Source organism: Octopus bimaculoides, chromosome 10 (assembly GCF_001194135.2).
Source record: "Octopus bimaculoides isolate UCB-OBI-ISO-001 chromosome 10, ASM119413v2, whole genome shotgun sequence".
Lineage (NCBI taxonomy): Eukaryota > Metazoa > Mollusca > Cephalopoda > Octopoda > Octopodidae > Octopus > Octopus bimaculoides.
In genome coordinates, this window is record NC_068990.1 from 33,809,450 (window position 1) to 33,830,069 (window position 20,620).

The 20,620-nt window shown below is 34.4% G+C and overlaps 1 protein-coding gene across 1 annotated transcript in view; it reads right to left on the reverse strand.

Moving 5' to 3' along the window:
• The window catches only part of LOC106877315 (cytosolic carboxypeptidase 6-like), a 511,794-nt gene that overhangs the window by 142,998 nt on the left and 348,176 nt on the right, over positions 1 to 20,620 (reverse strand). Inside the window, exon 6 of the mRNA XM_052971128.1 lies at positions 4,678 to 4,807. Within this exon, the coding sequence (XP_052827088.1) occupies positions 4,678 to 4,807 (130 nt within the window). The remainder of the gene's footprint in view (positions 1 to 4,677; positions 4,808 to 20,620) is intronic.

Consider the following 20,620-nt stretch of genomic DNA (forward strand, 5'->3'; position numbering starts at 1 on the left):
AAAACAGTTCAGTTAATAGATGACAACATTGTTTACAAAGTTATATTCAGGTTTTTGTAAAGTCAATAACTTTTATAGAAATTACAAATTCATTTCTCCATGCTACACTTAACATATTTTAATGGCAACTAACTCACATTGGGAATTGGAAATTTACTTAAAACATTTTTTTCTCCTAAATTTTTCATAAAGAATATTAAGCAAACCCTACCCATCTCCACAGAAAAGCAGCAACATCAATAGTAACAACAGCAACAACAATGTTCAATATAAGAATTTACTTTCACTTTCATTATAAAATATTTTATCAACTTCTTAACAAACTAAGATGTGAAACTTAAGATTTTTTTGATTTTTTTTCAATTATCAATATTTTATTCTGATTAATGTGCAAATTCTAATCCATTGATGTTTCACAATATTTGATGACAACCCATAACATTCTGAGTTCAAATTGCACTATAGGCACAGCAATTTTCTGGCCTGACACCAATTTAGGAAAAGAGCATTATTAATCTTCGTTATTAATAATTTATGTTGTTTATCATTCTGCTGTATTGTGGAAAGATTTTGTTGATTATTTTGTTTACTTGCTGATGTTTCAATTTTCTTGTTTTTGCTGTGGTAAAGACAATAGTCGGTGAGTGGGGTTTTTGAGTGTTGCAGTTGTCAATGTTTTGTTAAAACATCCAGCATTCCCTATTGTGCAACTGTCACCAGTTTTCTTCATGTTCTTTACTACCCGTGTGATTTTTGCCACAAGCTCAGCTTATTCTCATTGTTTGAAGTGTTAACAAGAAAAGAAGTCAGAAGAAGCGAAAGGTAGTGGCATATCTGTGCAATCACTAATAAAGTAGGCCAAAACAGATTCTTCCAAAAGACTCTGGAGTAATGTTACTCAATAGGGTACAATCTAGTAATAATAATAATGGTTTCAAATTTTGGAAGGGTGAGGCAAGTTAATTACATCAACCCATGTGATTGGTTGGTATTTTATTTTATTGACCCCCAAAATGATGAAAGACAAAATTGATGACAGCAGAATTTGAACTCAGAACATAAAATTGGAAGAAATACTGCTAAGCATTTTTGTCAATGTACTAATGATGCTACCAACTCTCCACCCTCATAATAATAATAATGGTTTCAAATTTTGTCACAAGGGCAACAGGTTTTGGGGAGGGGATGAATCGATTACATCAACCCCAGTGTTCAACTGGTACTTATTTTATTGACCGCCCCAAAGGATGAAAGGCAAAGTCAACCTCGATGGAATTTGAACTCAGAATATAGCAGTGGATGAAATACCGCTAAGCATTTTACTCAGCGTGCTAATGATTCTGCCAGCTCACCACCACCACCACTAACAACAACAACAACAACAATAATAATGATTTCAAATTTTTGCCACAAGGGCAGCTTGGGGGAGGGGATTAAGTTGATTACATCGACTCCAGTGCATAACTGGTACTTATATTATCGACCCCAAAAAGATGAAAGGCAAAGTCGACCTTGGTGGAATTTGAACTCACAATGTAGCAACGGGTGAAATACTGCTAAGCATTTTGTCCAGCATGCTTAAGATTCTGCCAGCTCATCACCCTAACAATAATAATAATGATGATGATGACAATGACAATGATGGTAGTGGGGGTGGTGATGATGATGATAGATGACTGATGATGACAATGATGGTAGTGGTAATGGTGATGTGTTGTTGGTGGTGGTGTTGGTGGTTGTTTCTAACTTAGGTACAAGGCCAGCAATTTTGAGAGGAAGAGCTTAGTTGATAAACCAACTAAAATATTTAACTAATAGTTTATTTTACTACACTCTTTCCATCTTCAGAGGGTTGAAAATTGACAATGGCAGAATTTGAACATAGAATATGGAGAGCGAGAACGAATACTGCAAAGCAATTTTCCAAAAGTCTAAAATATCTGTCAATCCACTGCACATTTATTGTTTTTGAAATTAAGAACAAGTCCAGCAATTTAGTTCAAGAGAGAGTTAGTCAATGCCATTGACTGCAATACTTGGACTGGAAATGTATTTTATCAACCTTGGAAGAATAGAAGGCAATTTGATTCTAGCAGGATTTGAACTCAGAATATTTGCAAAGCATTTTTGTCTTTTAATGTTCTAATCATCATCATCATCATCAAACATCTGTTGTCCATGCTGGCATAGGTTAGACGGTTTGACCAGGTCTGGTAAACTGAGGGGTTGCACCAGACACCAGTCTGATTTGGCATGGTTTCTATGACTGGATGCCCTTCCTAATGCCAACCACTCTAAGAGTGTAATGGGTGCTCTTACATTCCACTGGCATGGGTTCCAGTCATGTGACACCAGCATTGGCCATGATTACAATTTCACTTGGCTTGATGGGTCTTCTTGAGCATTGCATATTGTCAAAGGTCATGATCACTAGTCGTTGCTTCTGTGAGGCCTAACATTTGAAGATCATGCTTCACCACCTCGTCTCATGTCTTCCTGGATTTACCTCTTCCATAGGTTCCCTTCACAGCACTTCTTTACACTGCTGTCCTAATCCATATGCATCGCATGACTGTATCAGCACAGTCGTCTCTCTTGCATACCACATCTGATGTTTCTTATGCTTATCTTTTCTTTCAAGACGCTTACACTCTGTCATACATGCACGCTGACATTGCACATCCAGTGAAGCATACTAGCTTCCTTTCTTTCAAGCCTAAGCATGTCCTTGGCAGTAACAGCTCATGTTTCACTGCTTAATGAGTCTGTCAATCCAGTCATAGTAATAATGATTACACATTTTTGAAGATGGTTAGCAATTTTGAAGAGTGAGGTAAGTCAGTTACATCAACACTTCTAATTCACTGGTACTTTATGTTAATGACTCTGGAAGAATAAAAAGCAAAGTTGACCTTATCAGGATTTGAACTTCATAAATAAAGAGCTAGAACAAATACCACAAAGCATGTTTTGCAGTGCTCTATTGAGTCTGCCACCTTGCCACTTTAATAGTGGCAACAGCAACAACTATAGAAATAGTTATCATAATGTAGTGCTAGGAAGGAAAAGAATAATAGTTCCAGCAATGATATTTGATAAGAGATTCTCTGTATAAATATAAATGTTTAGTAAACTCTATGTTGTTGACCAATAGTTTGACTTTATGTTAAACATATAGACACAAACATAGAAATGAGCGGGAAAATTATTATTATCTGTGTCACCTTTATTTATGCACTTGGTTTTATGGTGCAGGATAGATTCAGAATGAGTTTTATTAGAATGTTCTTACAAATTATATGCCAGATAATTTAATATTGTCAATATTATTGAATGGAACCAGTTTTGCATTGTAAATATATCTGTTTCTGGCTGTAGCATTATAACTTATGAGATATCAATTATGTTTACAGTATAAATACATAGAGATACAGCAGTTTCTATATTTGTAGGTAGGGCAACTCAAAGATATTGTGGTCAAATCCCCATGGCTGTTTCCTACAATAATATAGTTATTTGTGACTATCATTTAAAATTGATTTGCTTCAACAACATATGTAGGTCAACAGTCCTACAGAATTGTGAAGAAATAAACAGATGTGACTAAATTATAGGAATAGAAGTCATCAATGAACAGTATTTGTTAATTACTTCCATAGTATTGTGCTCATAATTTTGCAGACAATCTGAGCAATAAACTGAGGAATGCTATTATTGTCTTTTATGTCTGGAAGACTACATAGTGTTATAGTTAATATGGTAAATAGAAAGAAACAGTATGGTGCTAAACTACAATGCTTCATTCTTATCATTCTGTGTTCTTAGTTCCACTCCTGCTTCAGGTGACTCTGTCTTCCATCACTGAACAGTCCATAAAATAAATAAAACATTGAACATTGGATTTTATTCAATCTACACACCTTCTCTTAGGAAAACTGGCTTAGTCACAAGAAATTATTATCTCTCCATTAAAATACTTTATAGCTCTTCACATTTGAACTTTCAGGTATTAGAATTATTTGTTGCTTAAAGATAAAGAGATTTGTCTTAGCTGTGAGAAGAGGAAGTTGATGTAAAACATAGTTACGAGAAAAGAAAACTAACATTTACCTTAGTTATGAGAAAAGAATGTTAGAATATACCTTTACAATGACAAGAGGAAGCTTAAGAGGTATATTTTAGCTATGAGCAGAAAAAGTTACGATGTGTCTTAAATTTGTCTTGAGGAATCTAATGTTATCATAAAAGAAAAAATACTTCTCAAATGAGATCATAAAGTCAAATAGTGAAAGTCATTTCATAAAAATATTTTAATGAATCTAATAGAGAAAAATTAGATCTGATGATCAATTTATTAATTTAATAATAGACAGATAAAATCTAAATACCTTCACATAAAAAGTAATCCAGTTTTCATACCAATTATAACTTCTTTTTTTTTTTTTGTGATAAAGAATTACTAGAAAATTTCTAGCTTTGGTATTTATATTGCAATTTATGAGAGCAAACAGCAATTATATAAGTTTACAGGCCTAAATCGAGATTTTAAACATCTATCCTCATTCGATAAATGAATTATCCAAGTCCTTGATTAATGATGATAATAATAAAAGGAGCTGATAAAGTATGATAACAGGAAAGGATAAGAGAACATAAAGTCAGATAAGTGACATTTACCTTGACAAACAAATGATGATGGTGTTTCTCCAGGGTGGACACGAGCAGTAATAAATACCATCCTTTGTTTCTGAGGATTTTTAAAGTTAGCTGGATGTGTGATGGTTACAAGATCCAAACGTCTTTCTTGCTGTGAAATAAAATAGGTAAAGAAAACTGTAGGATTGCAAAAAGGTAAAGCGATGGTGAAACTGAGACAATAAACACTGAGTTGCCTATAGAGGTGCCTGGATAGTCAGTCTAGAAGGGAGCAAATTGATTTGGCATCTAAAATCTTTTATCTTTCACTTGTTTTGGTCATTAAACTGTGGCTATGCTGGAGAACTGCCTTGAAAAGTTTTTAGTCAAATGAATTGACCCCCAGCACATTTTTTAAGCCTGGTACTTATTCTATCAGATTTTTAATTTTTTTTGCTGAACCACTACGTTACAAGGACATAGACAAAGCAACACTAGTTTTCAAGTTGTGTACTGGGGGCCAAACACAGACATGAAAACACACAAACACACATGATGAGCTTCTTTGAGTTTCCGTAACCAAATCCACTCATGTGGAAGCATGTGGCTTAGTGGTAAGGGTGCTGGACTTGTGATCACAAGATTGTGGTTTTGATTCCTGGACTGGGGCAATGCACTGTGTTCTTGAGCAAAACACCTCATTTCACACAGCTCCAGTCCACTCACCTGGCAAAAATATGTCATCTTGTGACAGACAATACTAACTAGTGTAGACCAGGACTCTATGACAATAGTAAACTATCACTGATAGGGGAAACTTCACAGTAGCACTAATTAGTACTGATGCAGACTATATGATAATACTGACAGCAACAGAGACCCTCTAAGCAGCCAGTGAGAAAGCAATATTTATATGATTATAACATTTTCATAGAATGAAGAAATCTTGGTGATTGAACTATTTCTTAATGAGAATTCATTAAATGGTATTTTAATGACTTCACCTGGTATTTATAGGTTGAGTAATTACAGTCAATCTAATTGAAGACAATCTATTTAAATAGTTGATTCTCAGTTTCCTTGTGACTTCACTCAACTAAGGCTATAATTTACCAAAATTTTATTAATATTTAAGGATTTCGGTTCATTACATTGTATTACCTGTATCTTATATAGCTACTTCTCATGTGTTTGCTCTACTTCAAATTATTATCTATTATCACATTTTATTATATTACCTAGTTTATATTATATTTGTAATTCAGCATCATCATTATCCTTTTAAAGTTCCTTTTTTTCCATGCTTCCATAGATCAAACTGAATTTGTTGAAACAGATTTTCTATGACTGGATGCCTTTCCTGCTGCCAAGTTTCACTTGTTCCTAAGCTAGGTAACATTTCCCCATAGCCAGACATGTTTTCATGGAAGATTGGAAACAAACGACACCACTTGTATGAAGGTGACTCTCATTTACAACTGTCACATAATATCAAGAAATGGAGAGACACAGAAACACATACACTCTCTCTCTCTCTCTCTCACACACACATACACACACACAAACTCAAATATGTTGATATCCTTGAAAAGCACATTTACAGAGTCTATTTAGAGATTGCTTAACACTTTCAATACCAACCTGGCTGAAAATACTTCTGGCTCTGTAGTACAAACGTCATGTTTTCATGACTTTTGAATTAAAACCTTCCACAATTTATGTTCTTAACACCAACTTAACGATAACTAAGTTATTTTACTAGATTCTTTGTTATATTTAAAATTAATTGAAAGAAACAGAGCATCTCAAAGTAAATATGATAACAAAAGGGCTAAGCGATTTTCCAGACTGTTAACTGTCACTATCACTAACTGCAGCATCAGTCACCTTCTCCCACTACATTTGCCTTTATTATCTTATTTGAAGTCTCTCAGTTTATACCCTTCAATTGTTATTCTTTTTATTATTGTGGTTATTGTTGCCAATACATTAAGTAATCCGAATAAGGAAAACAATCCTAAATCACCAGTGTTTGCCTGAATCATTATTATTTTATGTCTGCATTCTATGCTTGTATGGGTTTGGATGGGCCATTGTAGTCCAAGTCAGTTCATATTTGGAGTTATCTGTTTTACTAGTTAGCTTAGAGGACCATGTACATATAGATTCCAGTTCTACTTGGTTTTTATGGTTGAGTGCCCTTCTAAATATTAAACACTTTACGAGAGCACTGATAATATTGATTTTTTTCTAACAAGAAAGTTTGTGATTATAAGATTGTGTGTATGAACAGGGTACTTCAGCTAAATTTGACAGTTTGTATAAAACAAAAAGAAAACACAATATCCTATCCAAAAATAAAAGTATTTAAAAAAAATACCAACTAGATTATGGCTGAGAGATTATAGTTTACTCAAAGTGGCTGCCCTTAGCTTCCACCATGGCCTTGAGAAGGCTCCAGAATCTGGTACATGCATTCTTTACTGTATCCCTGGGAAGCTCTTCGAGCACCTCCTTGATCTTGGCCACCAGCTTAAACTTGGTGTTGCAAGTAGAGTGGCTGGTGCCTTTCTCAAATGCAATCCATGGGATACTATCAGGTGAATTGGGAGACCAGAAATTAGGTTTGGTGAAATCATGGATTCTCCAACAATCACCTCTGACTCTTTCTGGGGGTATGGCAAGGAACCAAATCCTGCTGCCACACCTGTGGCCTACCAGCAGCAATCCTCTCCAGTCAGTGTTTGACCACGATTCTCCAGCAGCTTCACATAGCAGTTTGAATTGAGCCTAAGGTCCTGTACATCAGTTGTTGGATGAATTCTGGTTTGCCGATTCAGTTAGAACACCTGATGTATCCCTTCCTGATGGCTGTGGCTTTGTAGTCTCTGCTGCAGCTGTCTATATTACATCTTACAACCTCTACAGTGTTCACAGATCATTGAGCATCAGTCATGATGTTTTCATTTTGACACCTCGTGCCAATCATCTTGATACAGGCAACTCTTTTCCAATATTCAGATGGATTCCAGTCCTCCATATCAGCTAAGTTTTTCTCAGCTACAACTTTAATCTTTATTCTTTCTAATGTCAGTGACTGCTCACCAATACATCAAGCTTTTTCTGAAATAAAGGAGATGTTAAAAACCATCATCAAATTTAGCCCAAATGCCCTGTATAAGGATATATTATTATTATTAAGCTGGTAAACTAGGCAGATTTGTCAGCACATCAGATAAAATGACTCATGGCATTTCTTTCATCATCATCATCATCATCATCATCATCATTTAACATCCATTGTCCATGCTGGTACAGGTTGGATGGTTTGACCGGGCTGGCAGGCTGGAAAACTGCATCAGACTCCAGTCTGATTTAGCATGGTTTTCTATGGCTAGATATCCTTCCTAACGTCAACCACTCCAAGAATGTAATGAGTGTGTCATATATGGGCTTCATATTTTGATTTTTGATTCTGCCAAACTCAACTTTGCATTTTATCTTTTGGGATCAATGAAACAATTACCACTTAAGCACTGGGGTTGATGTAATTGACTGCCCTTTCTCCAAAAAATTTCAGGCCTTGTGCCTATACTACAAGGAATTATCATTAAGTTTCCAAAAGTGGGGAGTAACGTGGCCACATGGCATACTAACATTCTCTGTACTTCCACAGCTGCCAAAAACTAAAACTAAACCTGTTGGACAATTAATTGTTTGCAGCATCTATGAGCTCTGATCCAACCTAGACATCATGTATGACCAACATTAACTAATAAGTAAACCTCATATTCTATTCCTCTCAAAGAAACAAAAATCTCATCTCTTATTCATAGTCTATGTTTGCTGTCCAGACTATGATTATTACTCGGAATTTACTCAGGAAAGTGGTGTCTGTGCATGCGAGGCTTCCATACTCCCTGCTTCATATCTCTCTCACTTGAATACCAGACGCAATGACTTTTACTTATTCTGACTTAAAGTCTCTCTCCTCAACTCCTCTAAATATATCTGCTTCCTCTACCTGTCAGCACATCATCTTTACACTTCTCATGTTATTCAACCATTTCATTACCCTAACAGCCCATGTCAAATCTATGGGGAGTACACAATCTTCTTTGCAGCTCGTTCCTAATGACTGGTTGCAGCTGTGTCAGTTCTATACTAACTGCAATTGATGTATTCAAAAAAAGCAATGTTTGTGATTGAAGCTATCTTCCCGAGTATATCCCTCCATATTCCAAAAATATATATCCCTCCATATCCATCAAAAATTTGTTGAAAACACTCTTGTTGCATCCAATACAACCAAACCTTTTAACTAGGTACATAAATCTCCTGTTAGAACTTCCCACCTATGGCCTCCTTCCATATATTGTCTCTCAGATCAAAAGCTTCCTGTTAACTCACCTTTGTAGCATGTGTTGATGGAGCTCTGCTGACTCACATTTTATCAACTCCTATGTGCTCCAGGGTTCAGTTTTGTCTTCTATTTTCCCCTACTATGTATCAATAACATGCCTGCCATCATCTCTAACAATGCTCGCTCCATTACAAATGATACTACACTCCATTCCTCTATAACTTTCCTCATACTAGTTTCATTCACATGCAATTTAAACATCTGTTGCCAAATCTACATTTAGTCTGCAAATAGGAACTTCAAAACCATTTTCCATTGGGGGTCACTCAAATCTTGTTTCCTTTACCAGCAAAAAGACCCAATCACTAAAGTTATCAAGAAAACGTTATCGCATCTCTCCCTCCCTAAACATGAACAACATGCAACTAAAACCCACAAGATTTCTTGAAATCGATAGGCCTTATTATAACTAAGGATCTGTCTTGATAAACACACACCTTCAACATTTCAAGGATGGCATCTCAGAGACTGAACTTCTTCAAAGCCAGAAAATATTTCTATCCATCAATAACTACTGACCCTTTCTAAAGATCATTTGAGAATCACAATAGAATACTCGTCCTATATCATGTATGGTGCTGCTGTATACAAAGAATGGTTAATCAAATGATTGTGAAGTTGAACGCCATCTTTCACACATACTTGCACACATACACATGCTTGCGCATGCACAAACACAGACACACACACAGAGAGTATATGTGTGTGTGTGTGTGTGTGTGTGTATGTGTATATATATGTGTGTATGCATACATACACATACACCTTCACATTCCTACATATAATCACATACATATTATAAGCATGGATAATTTTTTCATAATTAACCAGCTTTACACAAAGATATGTTATTTTGGTTTTATAGAAAGCTTTTAAAGATTTTCAAGATAATTTTGCAACCTAACTTAAAGTGATTCTTCCTTGAAACCACTATATTAGCAAGGCAGTTGGATGGTTTCACTTGGCAGTAAGCTATTACTTCCAAAATACACAAATAGATAGATAATTCATCAACAAAATAAAATAGATAAGAATATAATCCTGTTCCAACAATGTACATCTTACATTGTTGTACAGTCAGTAACCTATCACAGAAAGGAAGGTGTAACTATAACGACAATCATGGAGATATCTGCACAGATATGATCTGATAGCCAGGATAATGAAAAACAGTTTAAATACAAATGCATTGAATTAAAAGTCAAAAGCAGTGTTTTAATCTGATAGAAACAGTTTTCTAATATACAAATTTAGCATTAAAGAAATATGGAGGAACTTTCGTTTACAGTGGTTTACACTGGTGTAAAGAATACAGAAGATCTAAGCTGAGAGATAAATAATACTAAAGAATATATATATATATATATATATATATATATACCTGTATATATGCATATATATATGTGTATATATAATATAAACATATATGCGTACACATGCATGTATATGTACACACACACACACACACACACACACACATATATATATACATTAATATATACATATATAACATAATGACAACAGAATTACATTTAAGAAACAAAACAACTGTTGTTTCAAAAACACAGCAACTGTTTGTAAATTCAATATTATTACTAAAGGAATAAAAAATATACTTCAAAATCAATGTTTATCAGATTAACTGATTTAATTTAGTTTGACAGTGAGATTATCTTATATACATATGCATATATATGTATGTATATATATGTGTGTGTGTGTGTGTGTGTGCATGTGTACATGTATATATATATATATATATATATATATATCATCATTATATAGATATGCATGAGTACGCTTATATGTTTATATTATATATACACATATATATGCATATATACAGATATATATATATACACACACAAAACAGATAAAGATATATTCATATGCATCAACATATACGTACACACACACACACACATATATATATATATAGATGCACACACTGTCAAGCAGTATGGGATATTTGTATGACATGTGATATTGGTACAGCATGATTTTACAATGATATCCTAGAAGGATGGTTCTGGCACAATGCATATGTGCAATAGTAGTCAAAGCAAGACTACAACTAAGGCAGCCAGAATAGCTTAGAAGCTTTCATAAACTGCTAAAATAATAACTTAATAGGAAATGGGATTGAAAAAAGGACATAAGATCTTCTATTATCAGAGAACATCTCAATTATTTTTTTGAAGTATGAAAATAAAGGATTTGATCCTTGAAAGCCTAATCGTAAACAGCAAGTGTCAATAAAAAGCCTCAAAATTCTCTCCAGAAAATAACCTAGAATTTTCTGTAAAAGAAGAAAAAAAATTGTGAAGACAGCAGGAGATGTGGGATAAGCATAGTAAAAATTGTAATGAATGAGTTTACTGAATACTCAAGACAGATGTGGATGTGAACTGCAAAATAAGAAGCCTCATATATTGCATAAGTTGCCTCAGTTAGAAAAAAAATTACATCAGCCAGACTGGAAAACCCCTATCTGAATGGCAGAGGATACATAAACAACAAATACACCATCTGGATCGAATGAAAGACCCACTTAGTGAGCATTTCAAAGTTTGTGAGAACAACAAATTCAAAACGTTCATGTTTACCAATGCTTAAAAGATGATCCAATATATCATTTAGAAATGGAAGGACATTTTATGTAAAAAAAAAAAATTAATTCCCTGAATAAATTTGTTTAAAGAAACAATAATAACCAAAACAGAAAAATTTGTACATCTCCAAAAATCTCTTTAAGAAGTTGATGAAAGAGCCAGACTTAAGTATTTCTTCTTGATCTTTAAAAATTTTTTATTTTTCACTTCTATTTTGATGAAAATTCAAAAAATGGATTTCCATCTTCATTACTTTCACTCACTTATTTCTTACTATTCTAGTTATGCATTTATTAATTCTATACATACATGTGTATTCCTTATGTGTGTGCATATATGCCTGTATATATGCATGCACGTGTGTGTATGTGTGTGTGGACACAATCATACATGAAGATATTTCATTGGACGCAAAAACCCCACAGTATAAATTCTTTAACTTAAAACTTTAGTTCAGAACAAACTTTCATTTGTCACATGATATTGATGAATTGTCAGTGACAAACTACGTTCTCATGTTTTCTTTAACCTATTTCCTTCTTTTTCTTCTTCTTTTACTCTTTCATTAATTTTATACATGATTATAAACATCTTGTTTTATGCATTCGTGTATGTATATGTTTTCTAAATATGTGTGCATGGGTACGTATGCATGTGCATATGGCTTTTGATATATCAGTAGTATAAATTATTTAACTTAAAATTCTTGTTCAAAACGTCTTCACTTGCTACATGAACCTAATGACCTGTCAGTGACAAACTAAATCTCAACCAATTATCAAAGAATGTGATCACTCTCATCTTGAGCAGAAATTGACTGATTCTCCAGTATTTTTGCTACAAAAAAATATAAACAATTTTCTGTCGTTTTCCTCAGAAAATCAAATCAAGACTATAAATATATATATATATATATATACACACACACACACAGACACATATATATAGTCTGGATTTTCCTATTTTCTTTATATATATTTATATATATATATATTCAGCAAAAATTTAGATTCAGATGAAAATGGTACTTAAGAATTTAGTATGGTATTATCCATACAATTTCAAAATAAGGTGATTAAAATCAAAATAAGTAACAAGGATATCCAGAGGTAATGCAGTACGATCGTTTCATGTAGCTCCATTTAATTGAACAATGCAATCATTACATCAATTGAAAATGCAGAGCAATTCTAAGCTGCACATAGATATAATAGAATCTTTTCATGTAAGTTGCATGAAACGATCATACTGCATTACCTCTGGATATCCTTGTTGCTTATTTTGATTTTACACACACACACACACGCACACACACATATCGATAGATAGATAAATAGATAGATAGATAGATACATACATACATACAGGAGGATCAGTTAATTATGATTTTAGTCAACGTATTCCCCTCTCAGATTCTTGCACTTATAGCAGTGGTCCTTGTTGGGTATGCAGCATTGATAAGTCACAACAATCACAAAACATCGATGTCTGTTGCTCTGAGAACGGACCTATGTGAGTTGTCTCGCTTGACTATGACTTAATTTCAGGTGTTTTTTACACCAGGTGAGTAGAGAATATATTCTCTTGCACCTAAAAACTGCAGCCAACCTATTAAGTACCAACACACATACCTTGTGTATGTGTGTTCGATTTTGTTTATATATATATATATATATATATATATATATATATATATATATATATATATATAGGGAGAAATCACAAGAAACCAAAAGACGAAGACAGGTGGTGTAGAAAACAAACAGATGTATTAGTATAATGCTCGGGAATTGAAAAAGTCTTTAATGTTTCGAGCCTACGCTTTTCCACAGAAAGGGACACAGAAAGAAACAAGGAGAGAAAGAAGCAAAGAAAAAAAATGTGTGTAGTGGTTAGCGACCTATCAATCTATCTGCATGTATACACACACAAACACACACACATTTATATAATGTGTGTGTGTGTGTGTGTGTGTGAGACCATTGTAAGTGGATGATTTCTTTTAAGGTACTCCTGTACAGATATCCATGAGATGCATGTGCTGATCACTTCAATGCCAAGCTGCTTGAAACCACTTATACTATAGTGTCCACATTTGAATTAAAATCTTAATGAAAATCTCATTATAACATGAATGATATAATGATATTTCAACTATTGAAAACTGCCATATTATGTACCAGTATATGAAGCTACAGATAGTTTGCTAAAATCCTTCCAATACCTTGATTATATTGAAAATTAATTGAAACTTCATTAATCTACTCAGGTGAACTACAGTCATGTATATGGTGAATGATACATCTACTCAAATTATTCCCAAAGTATTTAAAGTCAGGTCAGCTTTGGAAGGATTAATGGCATAGATAAATGCATAACTGTATCACTGTATTGACCAGATTATCAGATGTTGTCATACACTGCCGGTCACAATGCACTTCTGCATATTGTATTGCTGCAGCTTTCAAATGATGCTATCCCACTTGCAAGGTGGGCAGACCAACTTGCTCCTGAACAAAATGCCAGGGTTACCCATTAGCAACAGAGTAAAGGTTACCTTCTTGAATCATGCCGGTTTATAAGGACCAGTTTCCTAGTTCCCATGGAATATAAATTCCCCACCTGGATGGGACACCAGTCTGTCACAGAATTATTAATTTTTTCCTTCCAGCTGCATGAACTAGAACAATGTGAAATGAAGAATTTTGCTCAAGAACACAATGTGTTGCTTGGTCCAGGAATCAAAACCACAATTTTACGATCATGAGTCCAACACCCTAACCACTAAACCACGTTCTTCAACTATTTGCAAATGAATGGACAGGAACAACATGAAATGCAGTGTTTTGCTCAAGAATTCAATGCAACACTGGTTTGAGAATCAAAACCACAATCTCGTGATCATGAGGGCAACATCTTACTCAACAGACCACATACACATGCACACCTATATAACTGGATAAGAAAAGTAGAACAGAAACAGAGACTGTAGTCGGTGGTGAGCTGGCAGAAACGTTAGCACACCGGGTGAAATGTTTAGCGATATTTCGTCTGCCGTTACGTTCTGAGTTCAAATTCCGCCAAGGTCGACTTTACTTTTCATCCTTTCAGGGTCGATAAATTAATTACCATTTACGTACTGGGGGTCGATGTAATCGACTTAATCCCTTTGTTTGTCCCCTCTATGTTTGGCCCCTTGTGGGCAATAAAGAAATAAGAAACAGAGACTGTAGTCTGGTTCTGCATTGGCTAAAGTGATGAGTATTCCAGTTGGTTTGATCAATGGGTCAGCCTACTAATAAAGGGATTGCACCCAGAAAGTTCTCCTCCAAGTTACAAGTCTGGGCAAGGTTGCTTGTAGAAGACCAGCAGTTGCCCATACAGACCAGTTTCCACTCTCCATGAGATTGATGTTGTCCAAGGTATGTCCACTGATATTGTCCAATACAGCTTGGCACCAGTGACATCAATTATTTCTACAGCTAAGGGAACTGGAGCAGTGTGAAATAAACAGACAGCCCTGTCCAGAAATCCAACTCATAACTTCACAATTGTAAGCCTGATGCTCTAATCACTGAGTTATCTGCTTTCTCTAAAGGTAAAATGGAAATAAAGACTGTAGACTTTGGTTATTATCAAAGAATGTAATGTAGTAACAACTGAAGATCAAAGGTAAAAGTAGTACACTGGTTAAATTTGTTTCATCAGTTAAATACAGGTGGTGTAATTGTATTAAAGAAGACTACTGCAGTGTAGGGATTGATAAGTCATTGATTACAATGTATATCTAGGTGTACATAAGCCTATAAAATTGATGTATTAGTGTCACAAGAGAGACAAGGATATTAAAATTTTGAGTAAAACTTTTCTTTTGCAGAGAAAAATTCTTTAGTAATTTTTTTCCCCCAGCACAGACCAACATAGGTTCCCTGGAACACAGGTTTATGTTTCTGATTCCTTTACAGACCCGTACTTTTCATTATATGACATGAAATTTTTGTCTCATAAGATAATGCACATGTAGACAGTAAGGGCTGTATAATCTAGTACTATGATCCAAATAATTGTCACTAGTAACAATATGTAACTGTTAAACAATGATATATTTTTAATGCCGTACTATTTTAGAGTACTGTTTTGCTTTCAAATTTTGGTACAAGGCCAGCAGTTTCAGGGAGTAGGTAAGTCAATTACATCAACTCTAATGTTCAACTGGTACTTATTTTATCGACCCTGAAAGGATGAAAGGTAAAGTTGACCTTGGCTGAATTTGAACTCAGAACATAAGAAGTACAAAATGCTTCACAGCATTTTGTCCAGTGTAGTAGCAATTCTGTCAGTTCGCTGCCTTTATTTTAGAGACTAATAATGGTTTCAAATTTTGGCGCAAAGCCAGTAAGCTTGGGGGAGGAGCTCAGTCAATTAAATAGATCCCAGTGCTCAACTGGTACTTATTTTATCAACCCCAAAAGAATGAAAGATAAAGTCGACCTCTGCAGAATATGAACTCAGAACATGAAGACAGACGAAATGCCACTAAGCATTCTGCCCAGTGCAGTTATAACTGTCAGTTCACTGCCTTTATTTTAGAGACTAATATTGCAAAAAAATGATATGCAGGACATGTGTTATTTGAAGCATCATTACTCGAGAGACTGATATCTTTTGCACTAGATTTAAAGATATCACTTTCTTTTGTAGATCAAATTTGTTTCAGAGCAAACATCTTTTTGTGTTATGAAGTTTCCTTTCTTATGGCCTATGAATTACTATGAAGCCAGCTCCCTTAATAGGCAGGAGTGACAAAATATGATTAGTAAATGAAGTGCAATTAGCTGTTTCATTTAGATATACAATCACATTATGTCACTGATATTTGAAAGGGTAGACTGAAAATTACCAGACTAATGAGCTGTCAAAGGAAAACAATAATGATGATAGTATAGAAAGAATAAAAATAATTAACACAAATATGACAAATTATAATTTGTATAGGAAAAAATAGTTATTAGTTTGTGGATAAATGTTGTAAGTAGTTTATGTATAGATAAACTGAAATAATATCTTTACACATGTACAAACAAAATTCTAATCACCAGCTTGTGTGACTTCACTACACATCAGAATAGACTCATTATGCTAATAAACTATCTCCAATTAATCTGAGATAATCTGAACAAGTGGACACAGTGTCTATTTGAGATTAATCAAACACTGTATTGTTTGTTATAATAATCAACAAAAATCTAGAGCACTCTTAAATGAAAGTGAGTTGTAATTAGATAATTGGTTTACAGCTGCTATGCATGTGGGAAGTACTTTCAGTTTCATAATCAGGAAGTTATATCTTGATAAATTCTAAGTCAAAATATTTAGAAGATACAGTTTTTTAATCATGTGGATAAAACATTCTTTCTGTAACACTAATAATTAGTTTGAGCAGGTGTAAAGAAGTTCTCCATCTCGTTAATTTTTGAACAAAATTTCAGTCAAAATGCTTAGAAATAATTTTTATAATCATGAAAAACAAAGGAGCAATAGAAACATATGGAAAGTTAGTTAGCCATAACAATTGGAATATCAATACAGTAAATGTTTTGATTTCATGAAATAGAATTATAATATAGGCATAGACATGCCTATGTGATATGTTTGCATTTGAACCATATGGATTTTGGTTCAGTCCCTCTACATGGCATCTTGTGCACGTGTCTCCTATTATAGCTTCAAGCCAACCACAGCATTTAGTAGATGGAAACTGAAAGAAACCTGTCATATAATGTGTATGTATTTGTTACCACCACCACCACCACCACCACCACCACCACTACTTGACAAATGGTGATGGCTTGTTTACATCCCTGTAACTTTGCAGTTCTGTGTCAGAAGCTGAGAGAGTAAGTACCAGGTTTAGAAATTGAAAGTCATGAGATTGATTTGTTCGACTAAAGCTCTTCAAGGTAGTACCCCAGTGTGGCCACAGTCCACTAACTAGAACAAGTAAAAAGTAAGAGATACATTGATGTAATATTTAGCCTCCTTTAGGAATTATTATTTCTACCACTTTGTTTTTATAAATGCTTCAAAGAAAGAAACAGATAAAAATAGATTTTCCTTTCATTTTGCAAACCTCTGGTGCTGGATATATGTCCACTTCCTCAAATATCTCTAAACATTTGATGAGATGGTCCTTTCCTACAACCATGAAACTTTTGAGTAACGTAGAGCTAAGTACAACTCTTACTAAATACATGTAACTCCAAATGTGTTGAGTGTTCTTTGGTTTTGTATATTCACTCACTCATGTATGTGTGTGTGTGTGTGTGTGTGTGTGTGTGTGTGTGTGTGTGTGTGTGTGTGTGTGTGTGTGTGTGTGTGTGTGCATATGTGCTTGTGTGCAGGTGTGTGTGTGTGTGTGTGTGTGTGTGTGTGTGTGATTCTTACTAGTAATTGCCTTACAAATAAATTTAATGCATTGCTTAAAATTGAATTACTTGGTAGAATCTGTTCATCTTTGCTTTGCTTTGGTTAACCTGTTGCTAATAGATAGTCCAAGTTAGTTTGAAGAAAATGCTGCTACACACAAGACACAATAGTATCTTTTCTTAATTAGGAATAACACTTTGACCATTCACTCTTCAAGTGTTCAATTAAACTGGAATGAGTGTATCACTTTATATAAGCTGTTATCGCAAGCCATCATCCATTTTGTTTTATTCATTCAATTAGTATTTCAAGTATTCTTACATCTGAACTGAGACATTCTGTAAACGTTCTATCAGTGAACTTTCCTTGGCAGGTGTAGAAAACAAGCAAGACTTACTAAAACTTAACCGTTCTGCTGATTGTCATCAATTTAGAAGAAGTCAGGCTAAACAAGATTCTATTAACTATGACAGATAACAATGTAAAACATAAAAGTTGGTTAATCTTTTAGTCTCTTTGAATTCCAGTAAAATTCTTACCAAAATGTGTATTTGCCACAAGATATTTCATTAAATATTATTATGAAACCTTAATAAAATTCCACCTCCAAAGACCCAAAGGCATTATCAGGAGGAAATGGATTTGTTCCCCCTCCCGACAACACTGACTTTATTTCTTTTTTTGTTGTCTTGTTTTTGTTTGTAACTTAGCATCTTTTCCAATATGATAATAGAATAGTTCAAAAGAAAACAGCAAAAGTGGAAAGATAAAGGATTTGTCTGGTCTTTCCCCCACTTTCCCAAAATATTCATTTTTCTATTTAACAACATGTAATAGAAAGATTTTATCAAGGAATAACACTGTCTATTTAATCAATCTTATATGTTACACTATATAACTTTGCTATGTATTTCACAGCTACACCATATTTTTCCTGTATTCTTCTCTTACGGCTATTATAGTCCTTTCAACAGGATACTCTACTACACTGTTTCCCAACAATACTATCTTTTCCAGCACTTATTCTCCTGGCATGAACACCATTGCCTCTGCCACCAACACAACTATAAAGAACTCAATGTATGTGTCTAATCATTACATCTCGTATTCTCTCTGTTCCTGCACCAACATGAGGTAGTAATATCAAGAACCAACCAAGCAATTGCTCAGGTTCTTTCACCATTATTCCCATTATTATCATCATTATAGTTGTTGTTATTATTATTATTATTATTATTATTAAGGCGGCGAGCTGGCAGAAACAGAAATGTTAGCATGCTGGGCGAAATGCATAGCAGTATTTCGTCTGCCGCTACATTCTGAGTTCAAATTCTGCTGAGGTCGACTTTGCCTTTCATCCTTTCAGGGTCGAGAAATTAAGTACCAGTTATGCACTGGGGTCGATGTAATCGACTTAATCCGTTTGTCTGTCGTTGTTTGTCCCCTCTATGTTTAGCTCCATGTGGGCAAAATAGAAATAAGAATCGCTAGCACATCAGGTAAAATGCTTATCACTATTTTGTCTGCCACTATGCTGTGAGTTCAAATTCCATCGAGTTCGACATTGCCTTCCATCCTTTTGGGGTCGATAAAGTAAGTACCAGTTGAACACTGGAGTTAATGCAATCGATACATCTCCTCTCCCCAAAAATGGCTGCCCTTGCGGCAAAATTTGAAACCATTATTATCATTATTAAGGTGGTGATCTGGCTGAACCTTAGCATGCCGGGAAAAATGCTTAGCGGTATTTCATCAGTTCTAAGTTCAAATTCCACCATGGTTGACTTTACCTTTCATCCTTTCAGGGTCAATAAATTAAGTAACAGTGAAACACTGGGGTCGAGGTAACTGACCATCTCCCCACCCCAGGATTTCAGGCTTTGTGCCTTTAGTAGACAGGATTATGATTATTATTATTATTATTATTATTATTATTATTATTAGTAGTAGTAGTAGTAGTAGTAGTAGTAGTAGTAGTATCATTAATATTATTATTGTTAATGTGTTGAGCTAGCCGAATAGTTAGCATGCCAGACAAAATGCTTAGTGACATTTTGCCCATCTTTACATTCTGAGTTCAAATTCTATTGAGGTTGATTCTGCTTTTCATCCCTTTGAGGTCAATAAAATAAGTACCAACTGAATACTGGAGTTGATGTAATTGACTTACTTCATCCATGAAGTTACTGGCCTTATACCAAAATTTGAAACCATTACTATTATTATTATTATTGTTCAGTAGTTTTATTTTTATAACGTGCTTTCACTTCACTACCGAGCGCAGCTCTGTGTGCCTTGGGTATGTGCTGTGGGTTGCTGTGATGCTCTTACAGTTACTGTATTGAAAGTGTTTTGTGTAGGATGTGTGCAGTGCCCAGTAGTGCAATTTTCTGTATGTTATATATATTTGTAAGACCTGGTGTTTTTGTTATGTATTTGTCTGAATATTTTTTTTATTATACCTAAGGCACCTACTATGATAGGAATTATTTCTGCTTTTAGATTCCACATTCGAGTTACCTCT